Source organism: Eupeodes corollae, chromosome 2 (genome assembly GCF_945859685.1).
Source record: "Eupeodes corollae chromosome 2, idEupCoro1.1, whole genome shotgun sequence".
Taxonomy (NCBI): domain Eukaryota; kingdom Metazoa; phylum Arthropoda; class Insecta; order Diptera; family Syrphidae; genus Eupeodes; species Eupeodes corollae.
Genome location: NC_079148.1, coordinates 24,317,810 through 24,336,192, shown reverse-complemented (window position 1 = coordinate 24,336,192; position 18,383 = coordinate 24,317,810). Strand labels below are relative to the sequence as shown.

At 34.2% G+C, this 18,383-nt stretch overlaps 1 protein-coding gene across 5 annotated transcripts in view; it reads right to left on the bottom strand.

Annotated features, from left to right (window-relative positions):
- The window catches only part of LOC129947826 (histone deacetylase 4), a 113,002-nt gene extending 99,003 nt beyond the window's left edge, over window positions 1-13,999 (bottom strand). For all 5 annotated transcript variants that reach the window (XM_056058546.1, XM_056058552.1, XM_056058548.1 and 2 more), the window contains exons 1-2: window positions 12,558-13,999; window positions 6,307-6,431 (exon numbers count right to left, since the gene is read on the bottom strand). In XM_056058546.1, coding sequence (XP_055914521.1) covers window positions 6,307-6,340 — 34 coding nt within the window. In that variant the 5' untranslated portion in view covers window positions 6,341-6,431; window positions 12,558-13,999. The remainder of the gene's footprint in view (window positions 1-6,306; window positions 6,432-12,557) is intronic.
- Between the last annotated feature and the right edge of the window lie 4,384 nt (window positions 14,000-18,383).

The following is an 18,383-nucleotide window of genomic DNA, read 5'->3' as shown; positions in this document are numbered from 1 at the left end:
AAAAGTCATTTGAGAATACGCCTAGTCTCGTGGCGTGCTTTCCTATTAGACAGTGTCCGGTTATGACACCTATTATCGAGCTTATATGCGATCTGCTTAGAGAGAGCAAGCACCTTGAACGTTTTAAATCCAGTGTTGGTTGATCTGGGTTCGGGCCATAGTGGTATCGTTGGAAATAAACGGGCTGACGAGCTAGCCAGGCAAGGATCGGCCCTAAGCTCACTTGCGGAAATGGTTAACATCCCTCTTGGTGCTATGAAGGGTAAAATCTTTTCTATCTACCAAACTGAATCAAACCGAAGGTGGAGCAATTTATCCAACTGCATTATATCTAGAAAGATATGGCCCACCTATAATAAAACCCGTACAAACGATCTTCTATGCAGGCCAAGACAAGACATAGCCATGATTGTTGCGGTTTGTACCGGACATTGGCCTATAGGAGTTCAAGCGGAGAAGTTGGGTATATTCTACAACACCTTTTGCCTTAGTTGTAGTGAGCAAAGAAAAAGTGAAGCTATCTGAGACAAAGACCTAATCTTTTTTATCAATGCGACAAAATGGCGCTTACATAATCGCTATAAAGCTTCTCTATAAATCTTTCTTTTCTATCACAGGTCAAAGGAGTTTTTGGTATCGCACTACAGCGCTAATTGGATCTTAGGCTAGGTTGCCTTGAGATCGCCATTTCTACCTACCTACCTTCCTACATATTTCCCACAAGATTCTTAACTTGTTTTGAAATGAGTAGCTTTAAAAGAGTCCAGTGTAAAAACCGTGTTGGGCTCATTTAGACCTCTTATCATATTATCTTGTTTCGACCTTGAGAATAAAAAACCTACGTGAAACGAGAATGTCATCTAGTGGACCTGCACTTCAAATTTATTCTACAGAAATTTTTGCAGTGTTTAGCAAACAAAATTTACTCAATTGGTACTTTTAATACTTTTTTTGAAAATGAAACATCCCCCCCCCCCCCTTTGGAAAAAGTTCTATGAATTTAGACAACAGGCATTAAAAAAGGGTCTAACGAACGAATTTATGATAATTGTTGCATCCTAAATCTTAAGGACAAAAAACGAAGTCGATGGACAAGGTCAATATAAATTAAGAAGCACTACACACACAAAGTCTAAGGACCTTAGCTTTACATCAATATGCATCAATGTGAAGAATTTAGTTTAATTGAAAAATTGTTTATTTCTTTTTGCACCTCAACAATTTGTCTGCACAAAGCTTTCTTCTTTCCTGAATACTGACCCAGATGGAGGAAATATTTCCTTATTTTTTATTTTTGTTTTTTTTTTTCCAAAATAAAATGTTTCGTCCTTGCTCTCCTAAACATAGCACAACACACATACATACATATGAATACGTTCATACAAACGCGGAAAACCCAAGAATTAGAGTGGGTGGTAAGAGGGTGGTGGTGTGGTTTTCTAGTGTCAGAGCTTTATCCTTGAACACACTTTCACACACATAAATATATGGAATTGATATAGATACATAATGAAAACGAATTTCGCCTTCCCCAACATTTATCAGAAATTCAGAAGCAGAGAAAGCAAAGAGAAACATCAAAAATATAAACTCAAGCGTCAAGCTTATGCACATACATACATACGAGTGAGTAAAGATATACTTTTATATTTTTGTTTTTATATAAATTTTAACTTTGAAAGTTTTGAAAGTACCTAAATACATACATACATATATGTATATGTTTGTATGTATATAAATATATAGGAAGGTAGGTATATTTGGAACTCCAACACGTGTCAATTTTGTTTCCTCGTCCGCTCCGCATGTCTCTACTGTTTTCTTCTGTTCTTGATGATGGTTCTTTGTCATTTTTGTTGTTATATGTTCTGGAAGAACTTGTGGCTTCGGAACAGTTGTTAATTGTTTCATTTGTTTTTATTTTTTGGGAGTGATGTAGGAGCCGAGAATAATAGAATTTTTCTTGTTAAAATTGATTTTCTTTTCTTTTTCTCTTTAAGCTTTAATTTCTATTTGATCCTATAAACATATAATAATTTACAAATACAAACAAAAAACATATGTATCTGTATATGCGATGGGTATCAATAAAATACAAAGAAATGAATTATGTTTCGTTTGATATTGAGTGACAAATTAATAATGATGATAAATTGAACGCCAGGAGAAGGAATATGATGGCTTTTGAGGTCTTTATTGGGAATTGTTTCTTTTGTTCTTGTTTTGACAAATTAAATGATGCTATTTCTTTACCTTTCGAGGAACCTGGAAATCAAAATTGGTTCAGACTAGTCTTTTGATTAGAAGATACAAAAAGCTTCGAAAATTGCCTCTTGGGTGTACCCCGTTCTTAACAAGCCAAACATGAATCAATGCTTCATGTAATTAATAAATGGTATGCGTTTTGTTGGAAAATCTATCCATAGTATCGTAGGATTTCACACGAATAACAAAAACAATATCCATAGTATGAATAACACCGATAAACGTTAGAGTAGAATCTTACAATGGATGGGTTTTTGACATTTATACGAGTCTCGAATGGATCTTATGTGATTTCGTTCTCAAATGTTGGCACGATTGATATTGCATTTGTATCTCGATGGCTGTGTTCGTTGAGTAGTTGGAATTACGTATGTGTTTTCCATTGGGGAATAAATCAATCTGTTACTGATGATATTATTTAGTTTTATGTAATGAAAATGGTTAGTGCGTTGGACTATCATGCTAGAGGTCTTGGGTTCTATTGTTGCCTATGCCATCTAAAGTTTTTTTCAGTGGTACTGCCTCTTGCGAGTAATTGACAAATTCTTTAAGAGTAATTCTTGCCATGAAAAGTGCTTTCTCAAATTAGCCGTTCGGATTCGGCTTAAAACTGTAGGTCTCCTTCATACCCGACAAAGCACTCGCAGACAGGAATGGCCCTAGTTCTCAACGGATTGTTGCAACACCTAATTTATTTATTTATTTAATGAAAATGGACTAACTGGGCTCATTTTGCAAGAGAAAACGATAGAAAAGATAATTATGTTTTGCTATGTTTCCACCAAAGGTTTACTTCAGTTTAGATTAAATAAATCTTTTTGGTGTTTCCACCGCACAAGAAGATTTAAAAATGATTAAGTTTGACAGCACTTTCTAACTTGCAAATGGTGTTTCCATGTTTTCGAAGTGTGAAGTGCAAGTGAGACAGTTTGATTCATGTTAAATAATGAAGAACTGATTAGTTCAGCACAATATAAGAATATGCTTCCTACTCCATATCCATTTTTTTTTGGAATTTGATTAAAACAAAACTATATTTTTTGTACACAAACATGCAAATAAACAGACCATGACGCATTATGTGTAAAATCAACTCCTCCACACCGATTTTCTTCACAAATTTTTACTCGACTCGACTCATCAAGCTCATTTTAACTCGATTCAGGTATATAAAGAACTTAGGCGAGTTTTAAGCTCGCTTCAACACCACAGTAGTAGTTTACGAACAAACCCCCTCCTTGAAGCAATTGTTCAATGAATTTTTTTTTTTTTATAGAATTTTAATTTCCAAATGTTTTCTTACCATTTCTTCTTGAAAATTGTCCAATTTATTAGTTTTAGTTATTTTAATTTTAAAATTTGATTTTCACAAAACTTTCTTCTATTTGGGTGTTTTTTTTTTATTATTATTCTGACAGATCTTCTTTCAGTTGTACCAATTTCTAAATATAAAAATCTGGCTAAATTAGGCCAGTTGATTGGTATATCGTGATACCACAGGAATCTTGAGGTTTTCTTTTGAGCCCAATGCAACCAGTTTGAGTCTCTTAAAATAATATATTAGTTAGGAACAGTCTTTTGAGAAGAAGGGCCTAGTGTGTGCGAGTTATGTTGTCAGGGATGGAAGGGACCTACAGGAGATTCCGAACGGATAATTTGAGAAAGCACTTTTTAGAACAAGAATTACTATTGGGGGATTTGTCGATTATTGGCAAGAGACAGTAACCGTGAAAAAAAACTTAAGATGGCACAGGCCGGGTTGAAACCCAAGACTTCTGGCATGACAGTCTAACGCACTAACCATCACTCCACGGGTATCGACCCTTACGAAACGTGAAAGACTGTTTTTGTTTAGATCGTTATAGAATAATTCTCCTAGGAAAGATAAGCGGATCGCTTCGCACGACCCCATCTGCGGCACTGGACACCTTACTCTGCCTAACACCTCTTGACGTATTTATCACACAAGTAGCTGCAAGCTCTGCTATTCGCCTAAATGCTTCGTAGCAGTGGCCTAACAACAACATTGGCCACTCCGTAATTCTTAGGTATTTAGAATCAATTCCAATGCACACATACTACACCATCCCCCAACTGCAATTCGACAAAAATTTTCAGATTTCTATACCTCCCAGATTTTTCTTGGAGGATAAGACATTCCTGGAAGATGGGTCAATCCATTTTCATACAAATGGTTCATTAACAAAAGAAGGCTCAAAAACCCAAGAATTACCTCGGAGAATTCTTCTTAAACGATCTAAATCATATCAGCATAATTAGCCTCTCACGTTTCGTAAGGGACTCAAACTGGTTCCATCGAGCTTAGGAGGAAGGCTCAAGATTTATGTGGTATCACAATGGACCATTAAACTGGCCTAAGTGTGCCCGCTTCCATCTTGGACAGCCACTTTAACCTAACCATGTCTTGAATTGGAGAAGTGCATATACAGAGGATGTGAAAAACTGATTTCCCTCTTCCTCATCCATACAGCCTGATACTGAGGTTTGTACACCTGATATTTGCTTTCTGCATAGCTTCTTGCATTAACAAGATTAGCAATAGGTGTGCCAGAACTAGCCAAACGGGTTATTGTTCCATTTCTGGTGAGTTTATTTGCCTTACAATTTCCTGAAATGTTCTTATGGGCCGGCACCTAGCAAAGGTGAATGTTGAACTGTCATGCCATTTCCATTACAGATGATCGGCAGTTAAAGACCTTCAAAGAGTTTGAGACTTGATTTCAGAGACTTCCGATAGTGAAATGACTATATGTAAACATACGGATATGAGATGTTGATATCACGTTTCGTTTAAGCCAAAACAAGACTTCTTTTATCATCAAACGTTCCACCTAAAACACGCGGAACTAGAGACATACTTTTAGTCCTTTAGGGAACACGCATTCACAAATGTGGAATGTTTTAACAGAATTTATTCCTCCCATTTGGATATTCAAAACCTAAAGATCAATTACGAGTGATATTTCCTCTCAAATTAGATATTTAATTTTAAACAAACATGCGATCATTACACTTTTTTCATATGATTATATAATAAATTTGGAGAAAAACAGTCGAATATATAATAACAAATAAGTTTAGTTGGTTCACAAGTTTATTTTCTGTTTTTATTTATAATTTAGTTTTTCTTACAAGGAAATATCTTAAAATGGCGTCTCGAATTCAAATGCCTGTCTTCGTTATTGTACATGAAGTTGGCTGCGGTTATTTTATATTTACAATGAAGTTGGCAATAATTCTATAAAATAAGGTTTAGCTGCCATCGTTGAAGTGCAAACCAAGTATAATGGTCTTCTTACACTTGGTCTCTTCTATTTATTATACTACAAACAACATATTTAGTCAAATATAAAAAAAAGTTTGGGTAACGATGTTTTTTAGGTTATGTTTGGAAAAATATTTTTTTTCTAAAAACCAAGTTTATAGTATGGAATTATGATTGAAGGCCTTATAGATGTCCCAAATATGCAAACCTTTAGCTCATATTGTTTAAAATTAACTTCTTTTTTTAACGAATCAAAATAAAACCTTTTAATGGAACGCCCTGTACTTAAAAGCACCTACATATACTTTGTTCTTCTGATACTGTCTTCGTATTTTCTTAACCCATTTGTGTCTTAATTTAAGTATAGAAGGATTAAACGCTTTTAAAAATAGTTTCAGAAAACACTTGATTTAATCTTGGCAGAATCCAAGTGTCGTTTCTTATTTACTCTTTAATTGTGTTATCCCTTTTTAAATAATTCACACATACTAATTATGTAAAACGTGTATAAATAACGGTAATCGGTCGCTTAAAAATATTGGCCTCATCGTTGTAATTGAGAAGTTTATTTTTTTGAATATGGCTTGACACATTGCGATGAATTAATCCCTCATTTAAATTGTTTCCGAGGAACTCTGTTGAATCCTAAGGTCAAGCAGATTGCATAACAATGATTTTCGTCGTTTCGGAAAACGGTAAACAATGACTTTTTGAAATTTAAAAATAAATCATGTAAAGATATTTGATTTACTTACCATGAGTCACAATTCTTCCGTCAGGACTTGTCATTCTGATTTGCAGATATTTTTCACTTTTTGTTTAAACGCAACGGAGAACAAAAATTGACTATATTATGTGGTTGTCATTCTTTGTTTTAAAACTGAAAAAAAGAAGGGTTTAAACATTTGAATTAAATTTTTCGAACATGAGTTATGTGTCTATAAAATTTATAAAAATTACATTGCTTATTTTTTGAAAAAAAAAATGTATAAATTATCAATATTAATATTTAATTTTCCAAGGTCACAAAACCTTTTTTGGATAATATAATATTTTTTAGTAAAAGAAATTTTTAATTCATTCCCTTAATTAATTTATATTTAAGATTGAACAAAAGTAGTATTTGTTTCGGTTTTAATAAAAATAAGCAATATAATTATAAAAAAAAAAAAAACACATTAAGACCAGAGATCAAATAACCAAAATAATTTAAATGATTCTTATTTCTTTGTGCTTTAAATGTTTCTTAAATTAGTCAATTTCAGGAAAATCCCACTTATAACGTAAGCAATTGACGCATGTTTTCACACTTTGAAGACACTTTTTATATTTTTAAAACATAGAAAAGTGTCTCCTGCTGTGATTATTTACAAAACAAAACAAGACCAAAATAATTTAAAAAAAAAATTAGAAAATTCGCATCCGTTGAAATGAGCAACAAGTTCGACGTGTGTTGCGTTTTAGTGTGAAAAAAAGAGATACGAATAAATTATGTCTACGTATGCATGTGTCAAAATGATTTTTGTTTTTTTTTTTAACTGTTTTCTATTTAATATTCAAAAAATGTATGCAATTCTGAATTATAAAAATATAAGCTGAAAATATAATTTTTTTAATGAAGAGTTATTTATTTCGTTATTTCAAATAGTAAGCACTGGCATTTGACCCCTGTCAAACTCAGTTGTCTTTCGAAGTAGCATAAAATGAATTGAATGTAAACGTAGGTATAGCAAATTTTTTTAATGAAAAAAACGGTTTAACATCGACTTGCTTTGTTATCAACGTTTATATTTAACCGGTGTGCCATCTTTTGTTTTGGGTTGTAAATACTGAAAAATGTTGACATCTGTCAAATATACGTGCCATAAATACTGTTACAACTATTTGAACCTGTATAATGTGACATTCAGCTGCATGCAACAAGTCACATTAATTGTTTTTAATAACTACTCTTATATAGGTTTAAAATAAAGTATAGTCTTAGTTCTACTTTACAAGTGCAAAAGATGGAGTCCTCAAAACAAGAAAAGAGAATTGCTGTTGTTGCGCTGCATAAAGCTGGAAAGTCCAATTCTTTTATTTGCAAGTTGTTAAAAAACCTCGGACGTTACGGTGACGGAAGGTATCATAAAATCATGTTTTCAGATGAGAAAATTTTCACCATCGAAGAAAAATACAAACGCCAAAATGACAAGGTCTATGCTCAGAGTTCACAGAAGGCAAAAGATAAAATTGGTAGATCCGAAAGGGGCCATCATTCAAGTTCGGTCATGTTTTGGTAGGGAGTGAGCTACGAAAGCACCAAAAAGTTGCATTTTTGTGAACAAGGTATAAAAACAAAAGCAAAAAACTACCAAGAAGACGTTTTAGAGAAAGTGGTGAAACCACTCAACAACACTTTATTCAATAAAAAGCGTCGGGTGTTTCAGCAGGACTCAGCTCCAGCCCACAAAGCCAAATCGATCCAGTTGTGGCTGGAAAAGAATGTCCCCGAGTTCATCAAGGCATCAGATTGGCCCTCAGGCAGTCCCGATCTCAATCCTCTGGATTATTCTTTTTGGACAGAGCTTGAGCTGATGGCTTTCCACAGAGGACATCCGAATCTGAAAAGTCTGAAACCAAGTCTTGTCCGAGCAGTGGGGAATTTTCCTGAGGAGAAGGTGCGTGCTGCCATAGAAAATTGGCCGAAGCGACTCCAGGCCTGTGTTAAGTAGCAAGTCAAAAATATTATTTTTATATCGTACTTAATAAAATTTATAACATATGTCTTCCTTATTTTCAAAGAAAAATGTGTAACTGTATTTATGGTACGACTACGTATAGAAGTTTGCGCAACATTACCGACCAAGCAGAATGCTGATCAAAAAATGCATTTTTTGCCATAAAGGTTGGCGCGTAAAACTTTAAACCTTTGGAAAGTTGGCATGATGAAAATGTCATTTTAACTTTGACATTAGTAAAGCAAATATATTACAAATTGTTATTCGAATCAAATTCTTCCGACATCATAAAATCAAAATTAATTAACTTAATTTTATAAACTGTTTATTTTTACCAAAAACACAAAACGATATCATTAAAATTAATCGTCAAGGCCACCTTTGCCATTATAATCCTGTGTGTCATAATAATCGAGTTCGTAATAGGTACACACATCACAAAAAAAAACGGTTTATCCATTCATTAAAACCTCCCCCCATCCCCCTCCCCAAAACTGCGTCGACGACGACGAAGACGGCAACGTGGTATTCTATCCAAAAAGATACTTTACGACAATTTAATGCCTGTAGTATATATACATTTGAATTACGCCACCTTAATTTTTAGGGGAACAGGCATAAGACACATCGAGCAAACAAATGACACAGCATAGCACATCAACATCAGTTGTCAGTTTAGTCAGTATGTGCTACAGTGCAAGAACCCTCAGAAATGTGTTACTCATCTTCTCCGTTGTCGTAGTGTCGTCGTCGTCGTCGTCGTCGATGTTGGTTGAATTGACGGTTTTATTTGTCGTCGAATCGGATCGTTGCCGAACTGAAGAGGCGTTTTCACTTCCGCGTAATTTCCTATGCGTAGCGTTGCGCGGCAAATCTTATTTAGCCTACGAGTGTTGTGTGTGTTGTATGTGGCATAAAGCGCCTGCATGATGACATTTTCTTGGGTATTACGTAGCACACAAAAAGAACACTCATTCCCATACCCACGACCCACCCGTCAATGCACCACAGCACACACTTGTTGGCTCTTTTGTGACTCTTTGTTGTTGTCCATATTTTATTTTGCTGTTGTTTTAAATAATGATGTCCTCTTTGGGTTTGGTTGGATTGTGAGTTGGGTTTAATTGCATTTTTATACTTATCTACAAACATTTTTTTATATTATAAGAGTATGAATATGCATATGTATGTATATAAAAAAGACAAACATCATGTTTAATCGTTTTCAAGTTGTGTTGCAGAAACAATTCGATTCGATTCCAAGGAAAATTCTTTGGCAAAAATATGCCGCCACCGCAACGCTTCCTTTTTTGTTATCTCTTAGACACTTTCTTTAGCGGATTTCCCTTTTGAAAAAAAAAATTAAAGGAAGTAAAGTTTTCGAAAAATTATTTACCAACATAAAATGTTTGTTATTAAAGTAAAAGAAATCTTAAAGCTTTAAGAACGCAATTCGTTCACTTTTTCTTATCGGAGTGTGGGTCAATCTTTAAAATATGTGTGTCAAATGTCTTTCAATCGTGTGAACTTAAAATTGTGTGTGATAAAATTGCCAGAAACGTCAATTTCAACAATTGTCACACGACACGTTTGAAATTGGCAGATGAAGCTGTCAAAATATTTGACATTTATAGTAAATCGACTTTGACTTTGGCTTAATCTTTTTACCGTGTGAATGGAGATTTTTTTGTATTGAAGGTTGGCATATTTGACAATATTGTAAGATCTGAGATCTTACGTATTTATTGGCAGCTTTAATCAAATCGAATGGTAAATTTGAATTGTTTTATTTCTTCAAACGAAATTACTAAGCAAAGAATGATCATCAAAGTATTCAATTCTTTGTTAAGTTTGATGCAACATAAAGTTTTTGTGAAATAGAAGTATAAATTGTTTCGGCCAGCGGTGCACGCCGACAATGTTTTTTATCAAATTACTAAGTGTGACTTACTTACTCGTACTATTTGTTATCAAAATTTAATTTGAGCATACACATAATGACATTATGTAGGTTAAGTGGATTCGGAAGCGATATAAATTATATATACGTCAATCCAACGAAATCATAATGATCGCATTCACAAAGCTAGTGGCTACGTAGTCAAGGGATTCTGATTGGCTAAATATAACTACAAAAGTAGTTGAAATTTCCCCTCCGACGTAGTGTAAAAAATTCGGCTACAAAGTTAGTGGAGAATGATTTTGACGTTTCAGAATCAGCTGCTCGGTAAAGACACATGAGTTTAAAATGAAATAAAATCATTCAGTAATTAAATATAAATCATTCAAATTGTGTCTTAAATTTGATTTTATTAAATTTTTTTCATTTAAAAATTCGAATCAGATTCAAAAGTTCATATAGGGTCATTTATTTCGTGGTGTCAAATTGGCAGTACTGACATTTGACATCGGTTAAATTGAGCTGTCATTTGAAATGTTATGATATTAGTTTAATGTTTTCCGTTAATAATAATGGATCACCTAGCAATCAAGTAACGCCTTGAAATAATTAAAACTTACCACAAAAGTGGTTATCCAAACTTAACCACTTTTCGCACATTAATCAAAGATTATGGCCGTCATAATAGGTACAAATTTAAAGAAGATTGAAAAGTGGAAGCGTTACTGGTGTTGTAAGGCCTGTATGGACGGTCTGTCGAAAATATTGGTACTTAAAGTGCAAGTTTAGCTGAAGATCAATTTTCCGGTGTTTAAAAAAAATCTTGACAATAATCCACACAACACAAACAATTATGGCTTTATTGCGTGAGAAGTTTCTTGATCGCGTAGTTTCTCTATTTACTCATGTCAATTGACCACAGGATCATGCGATTTGACATTTTTTGTGAGTCCTCGCAAAAAAGAGTGCTTGTGTGAATAATCCCGAAATATCAGACTCATTAAAACTATAGGATCATAATAGAGACTAAAATATTTTTGGATTGATCTCGAGGATTGACCCAAAATCAATATAAAAAATCTGTGTTTTTTTTATCTTCAAAAAAAAAAAAAAAACTGAGAATTTTTGAGATGAATGAATAAATAAACGTCAAATATTAATACTTTGCCCTCAAGTTTTCAGATCTTAATTTTGAAAATCAAAGTAATGCGGTTTTCCATTGGTAAAATAAATCAACTTATTTTTTATCTAGATCTCTCAAAAAACAAATTTCCAGTGTTTTTGCATTCCATTTGGTAAACTAATTTTATTTAAGATCAAATCTGCCGATCTGGATTTTTCGGCAGATTGACGCCTCTTTATACTCTTATACTAATACAAGTATACAAAGAGGTGTTGCTTGAAATTTGACAGCTTTATTGCACTAATTTAAACGTCACGAAGTTACACTAATATACAATGATAAAAAAGCAATTTCAGTTCCAGTTTCAAACAAAGGATATCTGTTTATTTACGTTTTTCAAGCGCATTTGAATATATATATTTAAATGAGTTGGAATAACCATGATTAAAATAATCCACTGTCAACAAACGCACCCTTTATGTCCTTCAGTTTTTTTCAATTAAAAAATAATTGAGTTAGTTAAGTTTTCTATCTCAGTTTAATAACTGATTTAATAAATTTATCAATTAGCGAGTTTATATTTTTAAGATCTGAGACATTTCTGTATGCTCAGAAAAATAAATAAACTTCTGGTTGTTACTGTCAAAACTCTGAAAATAGAATTTTTTATTTTTTTATCTAAAGTATTGTAAAATGCACTTTTTTAAAAAGAAAGAACAAAATTTTGCATTTTTATTTTTGCTTATTGAATTCTGTTTATATTTCATTTTTCTGCTCTGTCAACTTAACTTGACCGAGAAATGTCAGAATCACAAAAAACTTATTTGTATATTTATAAACTGGACACATTTAGAAAAATATGTCTAATATGAAAAAATTAATGAAATTTACACCAAATACTGAATCTGATAAGTAAACTGCAAAAAAATGTATCATGTCAATTATCTATAATCGGCATGATTATATTGACATTCTTTATTTGAGATAATTTTCTGAACGGACTTGTATATACATCACAAAGTACGACGATCGATATTTTCTCTACAATGGCAACTCTCTGCAGATACACATTCCAAATTCCAATTTATAAAAAAAAATAAAAATCAAAAAACATAAACACAAACACAACTACGCCTCGTCACTCGCTCAAACGTATACATATAATACGTTTTATTTATATGTATAATTGGAATTTTCCCAATAAGTCACACGGACACATTTTCCACCGCCTCTCTTACACTACCTCACCATTTCAACACATACCAATTTAAGATTTAATATTATTTTATTTTTGTCTGTTGTTTGCATTTCTTTATTAATTCCAACAAGTAGCTGGGAATTTTGTTTTAGATTCTTTTTCTTATTTGATTTAAAATGAAATTATATATTATCCAAATCTGATCTGCCTGACTTTTATGTTCTGCTTGTTGACAGGTTTAAAGTTGAATTATTGCAATGGTTTAATTCTGTTTATTTTCGTATTAATAAAATATTATTTAATAACTGCGAGCGTCGTTAGTGCCACTGCCACAATTTCCACAAACAAACACGAGTTTTTAAAGTTCAACTGCAAAAATGAAGTTGTTTGCTATTTTTCCATGGACATGGATATGGATACAAATGGGGGGTGGCTGTGGCCCAGCAAAAATGCCCACAATCCACAGAAAAAGAAGTTAAGTTGAAGAGCAAAAAGGGGGGACCGGGAGTTCAGAAATGTTTTATTTTTAAAGTTTTTCAATTAGGTACACTTGTTCTTTATAATATAGGTTTGTATAAATGTATGTACATAGGTTTACTTATTGATTTCCACTTAAACAAAATGTAAACAGGAGAATCAGAATACGATTGATTTTTGTTGGCGCAATGTTTATACAAAATTATAAGAAAAGAAAAACGAAACACACAAAATGGGAACACTTTGTTATTGTTGAATTTTGAAAGTAGAAGTTGTCACAATTTTTTGATATTTCACAACAAGCAATTCCACCAAGCAAATAATTTATTTTCTTTTTTTTTGTATTTTCAAATCCGAAAGAATAGCAGCTATAAGAGAAAATGAAGCAAATTCTTCTAAGAACTAAGCGAACCGAACATCAAGACACAAAAGAATCGGAATTGGGGGATATGGGCGAATTATGATGGAGCAGGAGCTTCAGCTTAGGCAAACAAATTATACTTATAGACAAGAAATTCCAACCGAACGCAGCAGGCGGAGCGGACGCATGGACAAAATAAGTATCAAATCGAAATCGAGTCGAGGCAGGAAAACCGAAAACCCAACCAACAGCAACACGAACTTTGTTGGTTGGTTCTGAATTGGTACCCAAAGTGTAGCTATAGCTGCTAGCTGGTAGATAGGTACCTATATTTATTTTTCTTTATTAGTTTGTTGTTCTTGCTTGCGGGTTTATTCACTTTTCTTCTTAATTTTCTTTTGATTTTTTTGTATTATTGTTGATTTTGCTAGGTGTCACTTTTAATGTGTAGAGACTGTAGATAGATAGCGCTTCAACTTGTCATTTGTATTATTTTGTGAGATTGCTTGAAGGTTTATGCGAGGAAACGCAAACGATAAGGTTTCTCAGAACATTGATTGGCTGACATTCTTTACAATTAAATTGTTTTTAAGAAATAAATTTTCCGCTTGCCAAAAATTCAATAAAACTCGTTACACTACACACCCGCCGCCACCGACTATGCATACTGTAATCGAATTTAATTCGAATGAGAATTGAGAAAAATGTCAAAACATCTATTTTGCTATGCTCCCCTTTTTTGTGTGGTGAATTGGTGAGTATGGAATTTGAAAAAAAGAGGAAAATGACAAATGGGGATGTGGTAGGTTATGGGTATAAGTTAGGTTGTACATGGGACATTTTTGTGTACACTTTTAAATTATTTGGAGATAATCATAGGTTATGAGCTGAGCATACATCGCACCCATAGAATGAAAGTGACCTAACTCACTTGTGGGAAATGACCAAAAAGTCTTCAACAAAGTGTAGTTGTGAGTAATTTTAATTGTATTTCTCACATAATTTGGCAAATAATTGTAGTATAAAATTAAGGCAACTATCATTAATAATGTGTAATTCCCCTTATGTTTAGGTTTCAGAGTTTCGTAGCTAGATGTCGCACGCTGAGCGCGAAACTCTGAAACCTGAGACATAGAAGCGAGACAAAAGGTTGTTTGGCTCGCTCTCATAAAAATTTGTATTCTAACGTCTATTCTATTCAACGGACGCGCCCAAGCCAGTCGAATTAGATTTGTAGTCTTTAAATAAGAGTTATATTTTAATAAAGAAATTATATACCACAACGTCAGATGTGGGGTAATACACCAAAAGAAAACTAAATTATTGTGTATATTACCTCTTTTTGCGGATTTAAAGCCAGCTATGACAAAACTCAACAAAGCACAATTGGTTGAAGCACTTCAGAGCGCTGGAGTAGATGTGCCAGACACGGCTTCTCTAGCTCAACTTCGGGCATTGTATGAAAGTACAGTTACAGTGGCACCCCAACAACCTTCTGGTGAGTTAACTGAGAAAACTCCACCTTCTGCTGAGCTAACCGAGGAAACTCCACCTTCTGCATCTCCGAATGGAGAGAATACTTCCGAAACACTGGCCGCTTCTGATAACAGGCACAGTAATACAGCTTCTGATGTCCAAGACTTGGAAGAAGAACAAGAGCTGGCCAGACTTGAGCGTCGGAAAAAAATCCTTGAGCTAAGGAAAGAATTGGACCAGATGGAAGCGCCCACAACATCTTCGGTTGCACCATGGCGTGCAGTGGACTTCTCAGACATCGAAAATGCTGTTCCTGCATTCAACGGTGACGATCCATACAGCATCACTAAATGGATAGTTGACTACGAAGATGTGACCGACTCGCTGGGATGCGATGACCGATGCAAGTACTTGTCTGCACGCCGTCTCATGCAGGGAACTGCGAAAATGCTGTTACGCACGGTCTACGTTGACAACTGGGATTCTTTGAAGCAAATACTTATCAAAGAATTCGACCATAAGATGAGCAGACAGCAGGTCTATCGTCAACTGAGTGAGAGAGTACGTCGTCAGGGCGAGCCACTTCTTCGATATGTCATATGTATGCAAGAACTTGGGTCACATGCTGAAATCGATGAGGCAGAGTTGATCGAATTCATTATCGATGGTTTGAGGGATTCACCAGCAAATGTCTCTATTCTTTTTGCCGCCAAAACTATAGTAGAGCTCAAAAACCTCTTGCCACGATACGAAAAAAGAAGAGTTCCGAGGACTATGGTTGCTAGGGCAACAACTTCTGGAGGAAATATGGTTCCCTCAACTTCAGCATCAAACAACGAGCAGTCCAAGAGATGTTTTAATTGCTCAAAGTATGGGCACATCGCAGCAAAATGTCCAAAGGAGCAACGACCAGCTGGATCCTGTTTCAAATGTGCTGACGAGGGGCACACTTACAAAAACTGCCCTTATATTGTGAAGACCAGAGTTGGAGCCGTGAACCGGGATGCCCTACATGATGACACCAAGGAGCTGACTCAGAGTTTGGATGCTGTTCAGATGGTGAGTGTCGCCTTTATGACAAATAAGAATAAGTGCACAAAATTTATCGATTGTTGTTCTCTTTTGGATACCGGTAGTCCGATTAGTTTCATACGAAAGTCTGTTCTGCCTGAAGAAATTAACGTTCAAGAATCATTAACGTATTCAAGATTTAAAGGATTAGGAAACATTAAACTCTTTACGTACGGTACGATTAATTGTTATATTAATATAAAAGATAATTTAAATCTTGTTTCCCTTATGGTTATTCCAGATGAAGTAACTCCTATACCTTTACTTATTGGTCGTGATCTCCTTGAAATCTTTAATATAAAACTTAACATGAACTGTAATAAAGTTAATATAACTTCTGAGCAGTGTCAAAATGAAATTTGTTCGAATAAAGTTTTTCTTTCTAACCAATTGTATATGTGCACTTATTCTGATGAAAAAACCGAACCTTCAGAGTGTAGTCATTATAAGAACAACATAAATGATGTTTTTGGGAGCAGCGTATTAGCCGGTGAATTAAAGATACAACCTAAAGAACTTAGTGATTGCTTCAAAGACAAGTTGAATACATTTGATCATGATCGGATTAAGCTTAAAGACGATCTTGATGTGAAGAGAGAATACAATAATGTTGAGGTAGATAGTGATTTATTTGGCTGCCATGCTTTTGAGATTATATGGGATAGAAAAGATTATATAGATATTGATTCAAATCTTAGTTTAGACATTTCAAAAACTATTAAAAATATAGTATCTCAAAATTATTTGAATTTTGATAAAACTATGGTTTCACCAAAGGATTTTGAGATGCACATTAGACTTACATCTGATATTCCTGTTTGTTTTGCTCCGCGAAGGCTATCAGTCTCAGAAAAAGGTACTGTGAGTGAAATAATAAAAGACCTATTGGAAAAACGAATTATTCAGCCAAGTAGTTCTCCGTATGCTGCACCAATAGTTTTAGTTAAGAAAAAATCTGGTGAAACCAGAATGTGTATAGACTATCGAGCATTGAACAAACGTACAGTAAGAGATCCTCATCCAATACCATTGATAGACGATTGCATTGAATACCTGGAGGGGAAGAAGGTTATGACCTTATTAGACCTTAAGAGTGGGTTTTACCAGGTAAAGGTAGCAGCAGATTCAACACAATTAACATCTTTCGTAACCCCGAACGGTCAATGGGAATTTCTTAAAATGCCTTTCGGCCTTAAGAATGCGCCCAGTGTTTTTCAGAGATTCATAATTCAAATTTTTCGTGAATTTATAGACAGAGGAGATATAGTTGTCTACCTAGATGATATATTAATTGCTAGTAAAACTATTACTGAACATTTTGAGATACTTACTAAAATTTTATGTTGTGTAGCGAAGAATGGGTTGGAGCTCAACTTGTCAAAATGTCGCTTTGCATATTCGAAACTTGATTACTTAGGGTTTAAAGTAACGGAACATGGCATCCAACCTAGTGATTCCCATATTCGAGCGATTGCTCAATATCCTGTGCCTAAAGACAGAAAGAAATTGCATTCATTTTTAGGACTTTGTTCATACTTTCGCAGGTTTGTCGAATCCTTTTCAAGAATAGCAAGACCTCTTTATAATTTATTAAAAGCTGAAACTCCTTTTAGATTTACTTCCGAATGCGAAGATGTTTTTCAGACTTTAAAGGAACGGTTAACATCTCCACCTGTATTGGCAATCTATAGTCCAAGGAAAGAAACAGAACTGCATTGCGATGCAAGTTCATTAGGGTATGGTGCAGTTCTACTCCAACGACAAGAAGATGATAAATTACATCCGGTAGCATTCTTCTCTAAAAGCACCACTGATCAAGAGGCCAAATACCATAGTTTTGAATTGGAAACTTTAGCCATAATTTCAGCTTTACGTCGGTTCCGTGTTTATTTGCAAGGTATTCCTTTTACAATCGTAACTGATTGCAGTTCTTTAACAATGACACTGAACAAAAAGAATGTTAATCATAGAATTGCTCGATGGGCCTTAGAGCTGGAGGATTATGATTATAAGGTCAAACATCGTAGTGGTGCCAATATGAATCATGTTGATGCCTTAAGCAGATGTAATGTTATATCCGTTATTGACTCTGAGGATGTTGATTTCCAACTCAGAGCAGCCCAAAATCGAGATGTAAAGATTTTGGAAATGAAAAACAAACTATATTTAAAAGATAATAATTCGTTTTTAGTTCAGGATGGTATTGTCTTCAAAAAAAATAAAAATGGTAAACTTCGATTCTATGTCCCATCTGAAATGGAAACTAATGTTATAAGAATGATCCATGAGAAAATTGGGCATTTAGGTGTAACAAAAAGCTCTGATCAAATTGGCCGTCACTATTGGTTTCCGAATGTTCAGGAAAAAGTTGAAAAATACATTAAAAATTGTATCCGTTGCATAATGCACTCAGCACCAGTTCGATCTAATATACGCAATTTGTTCAATATTCCTAAGGAGCCCATTCCATTCCATACAATACACTTGGATCATCTTGGTCCTCTCC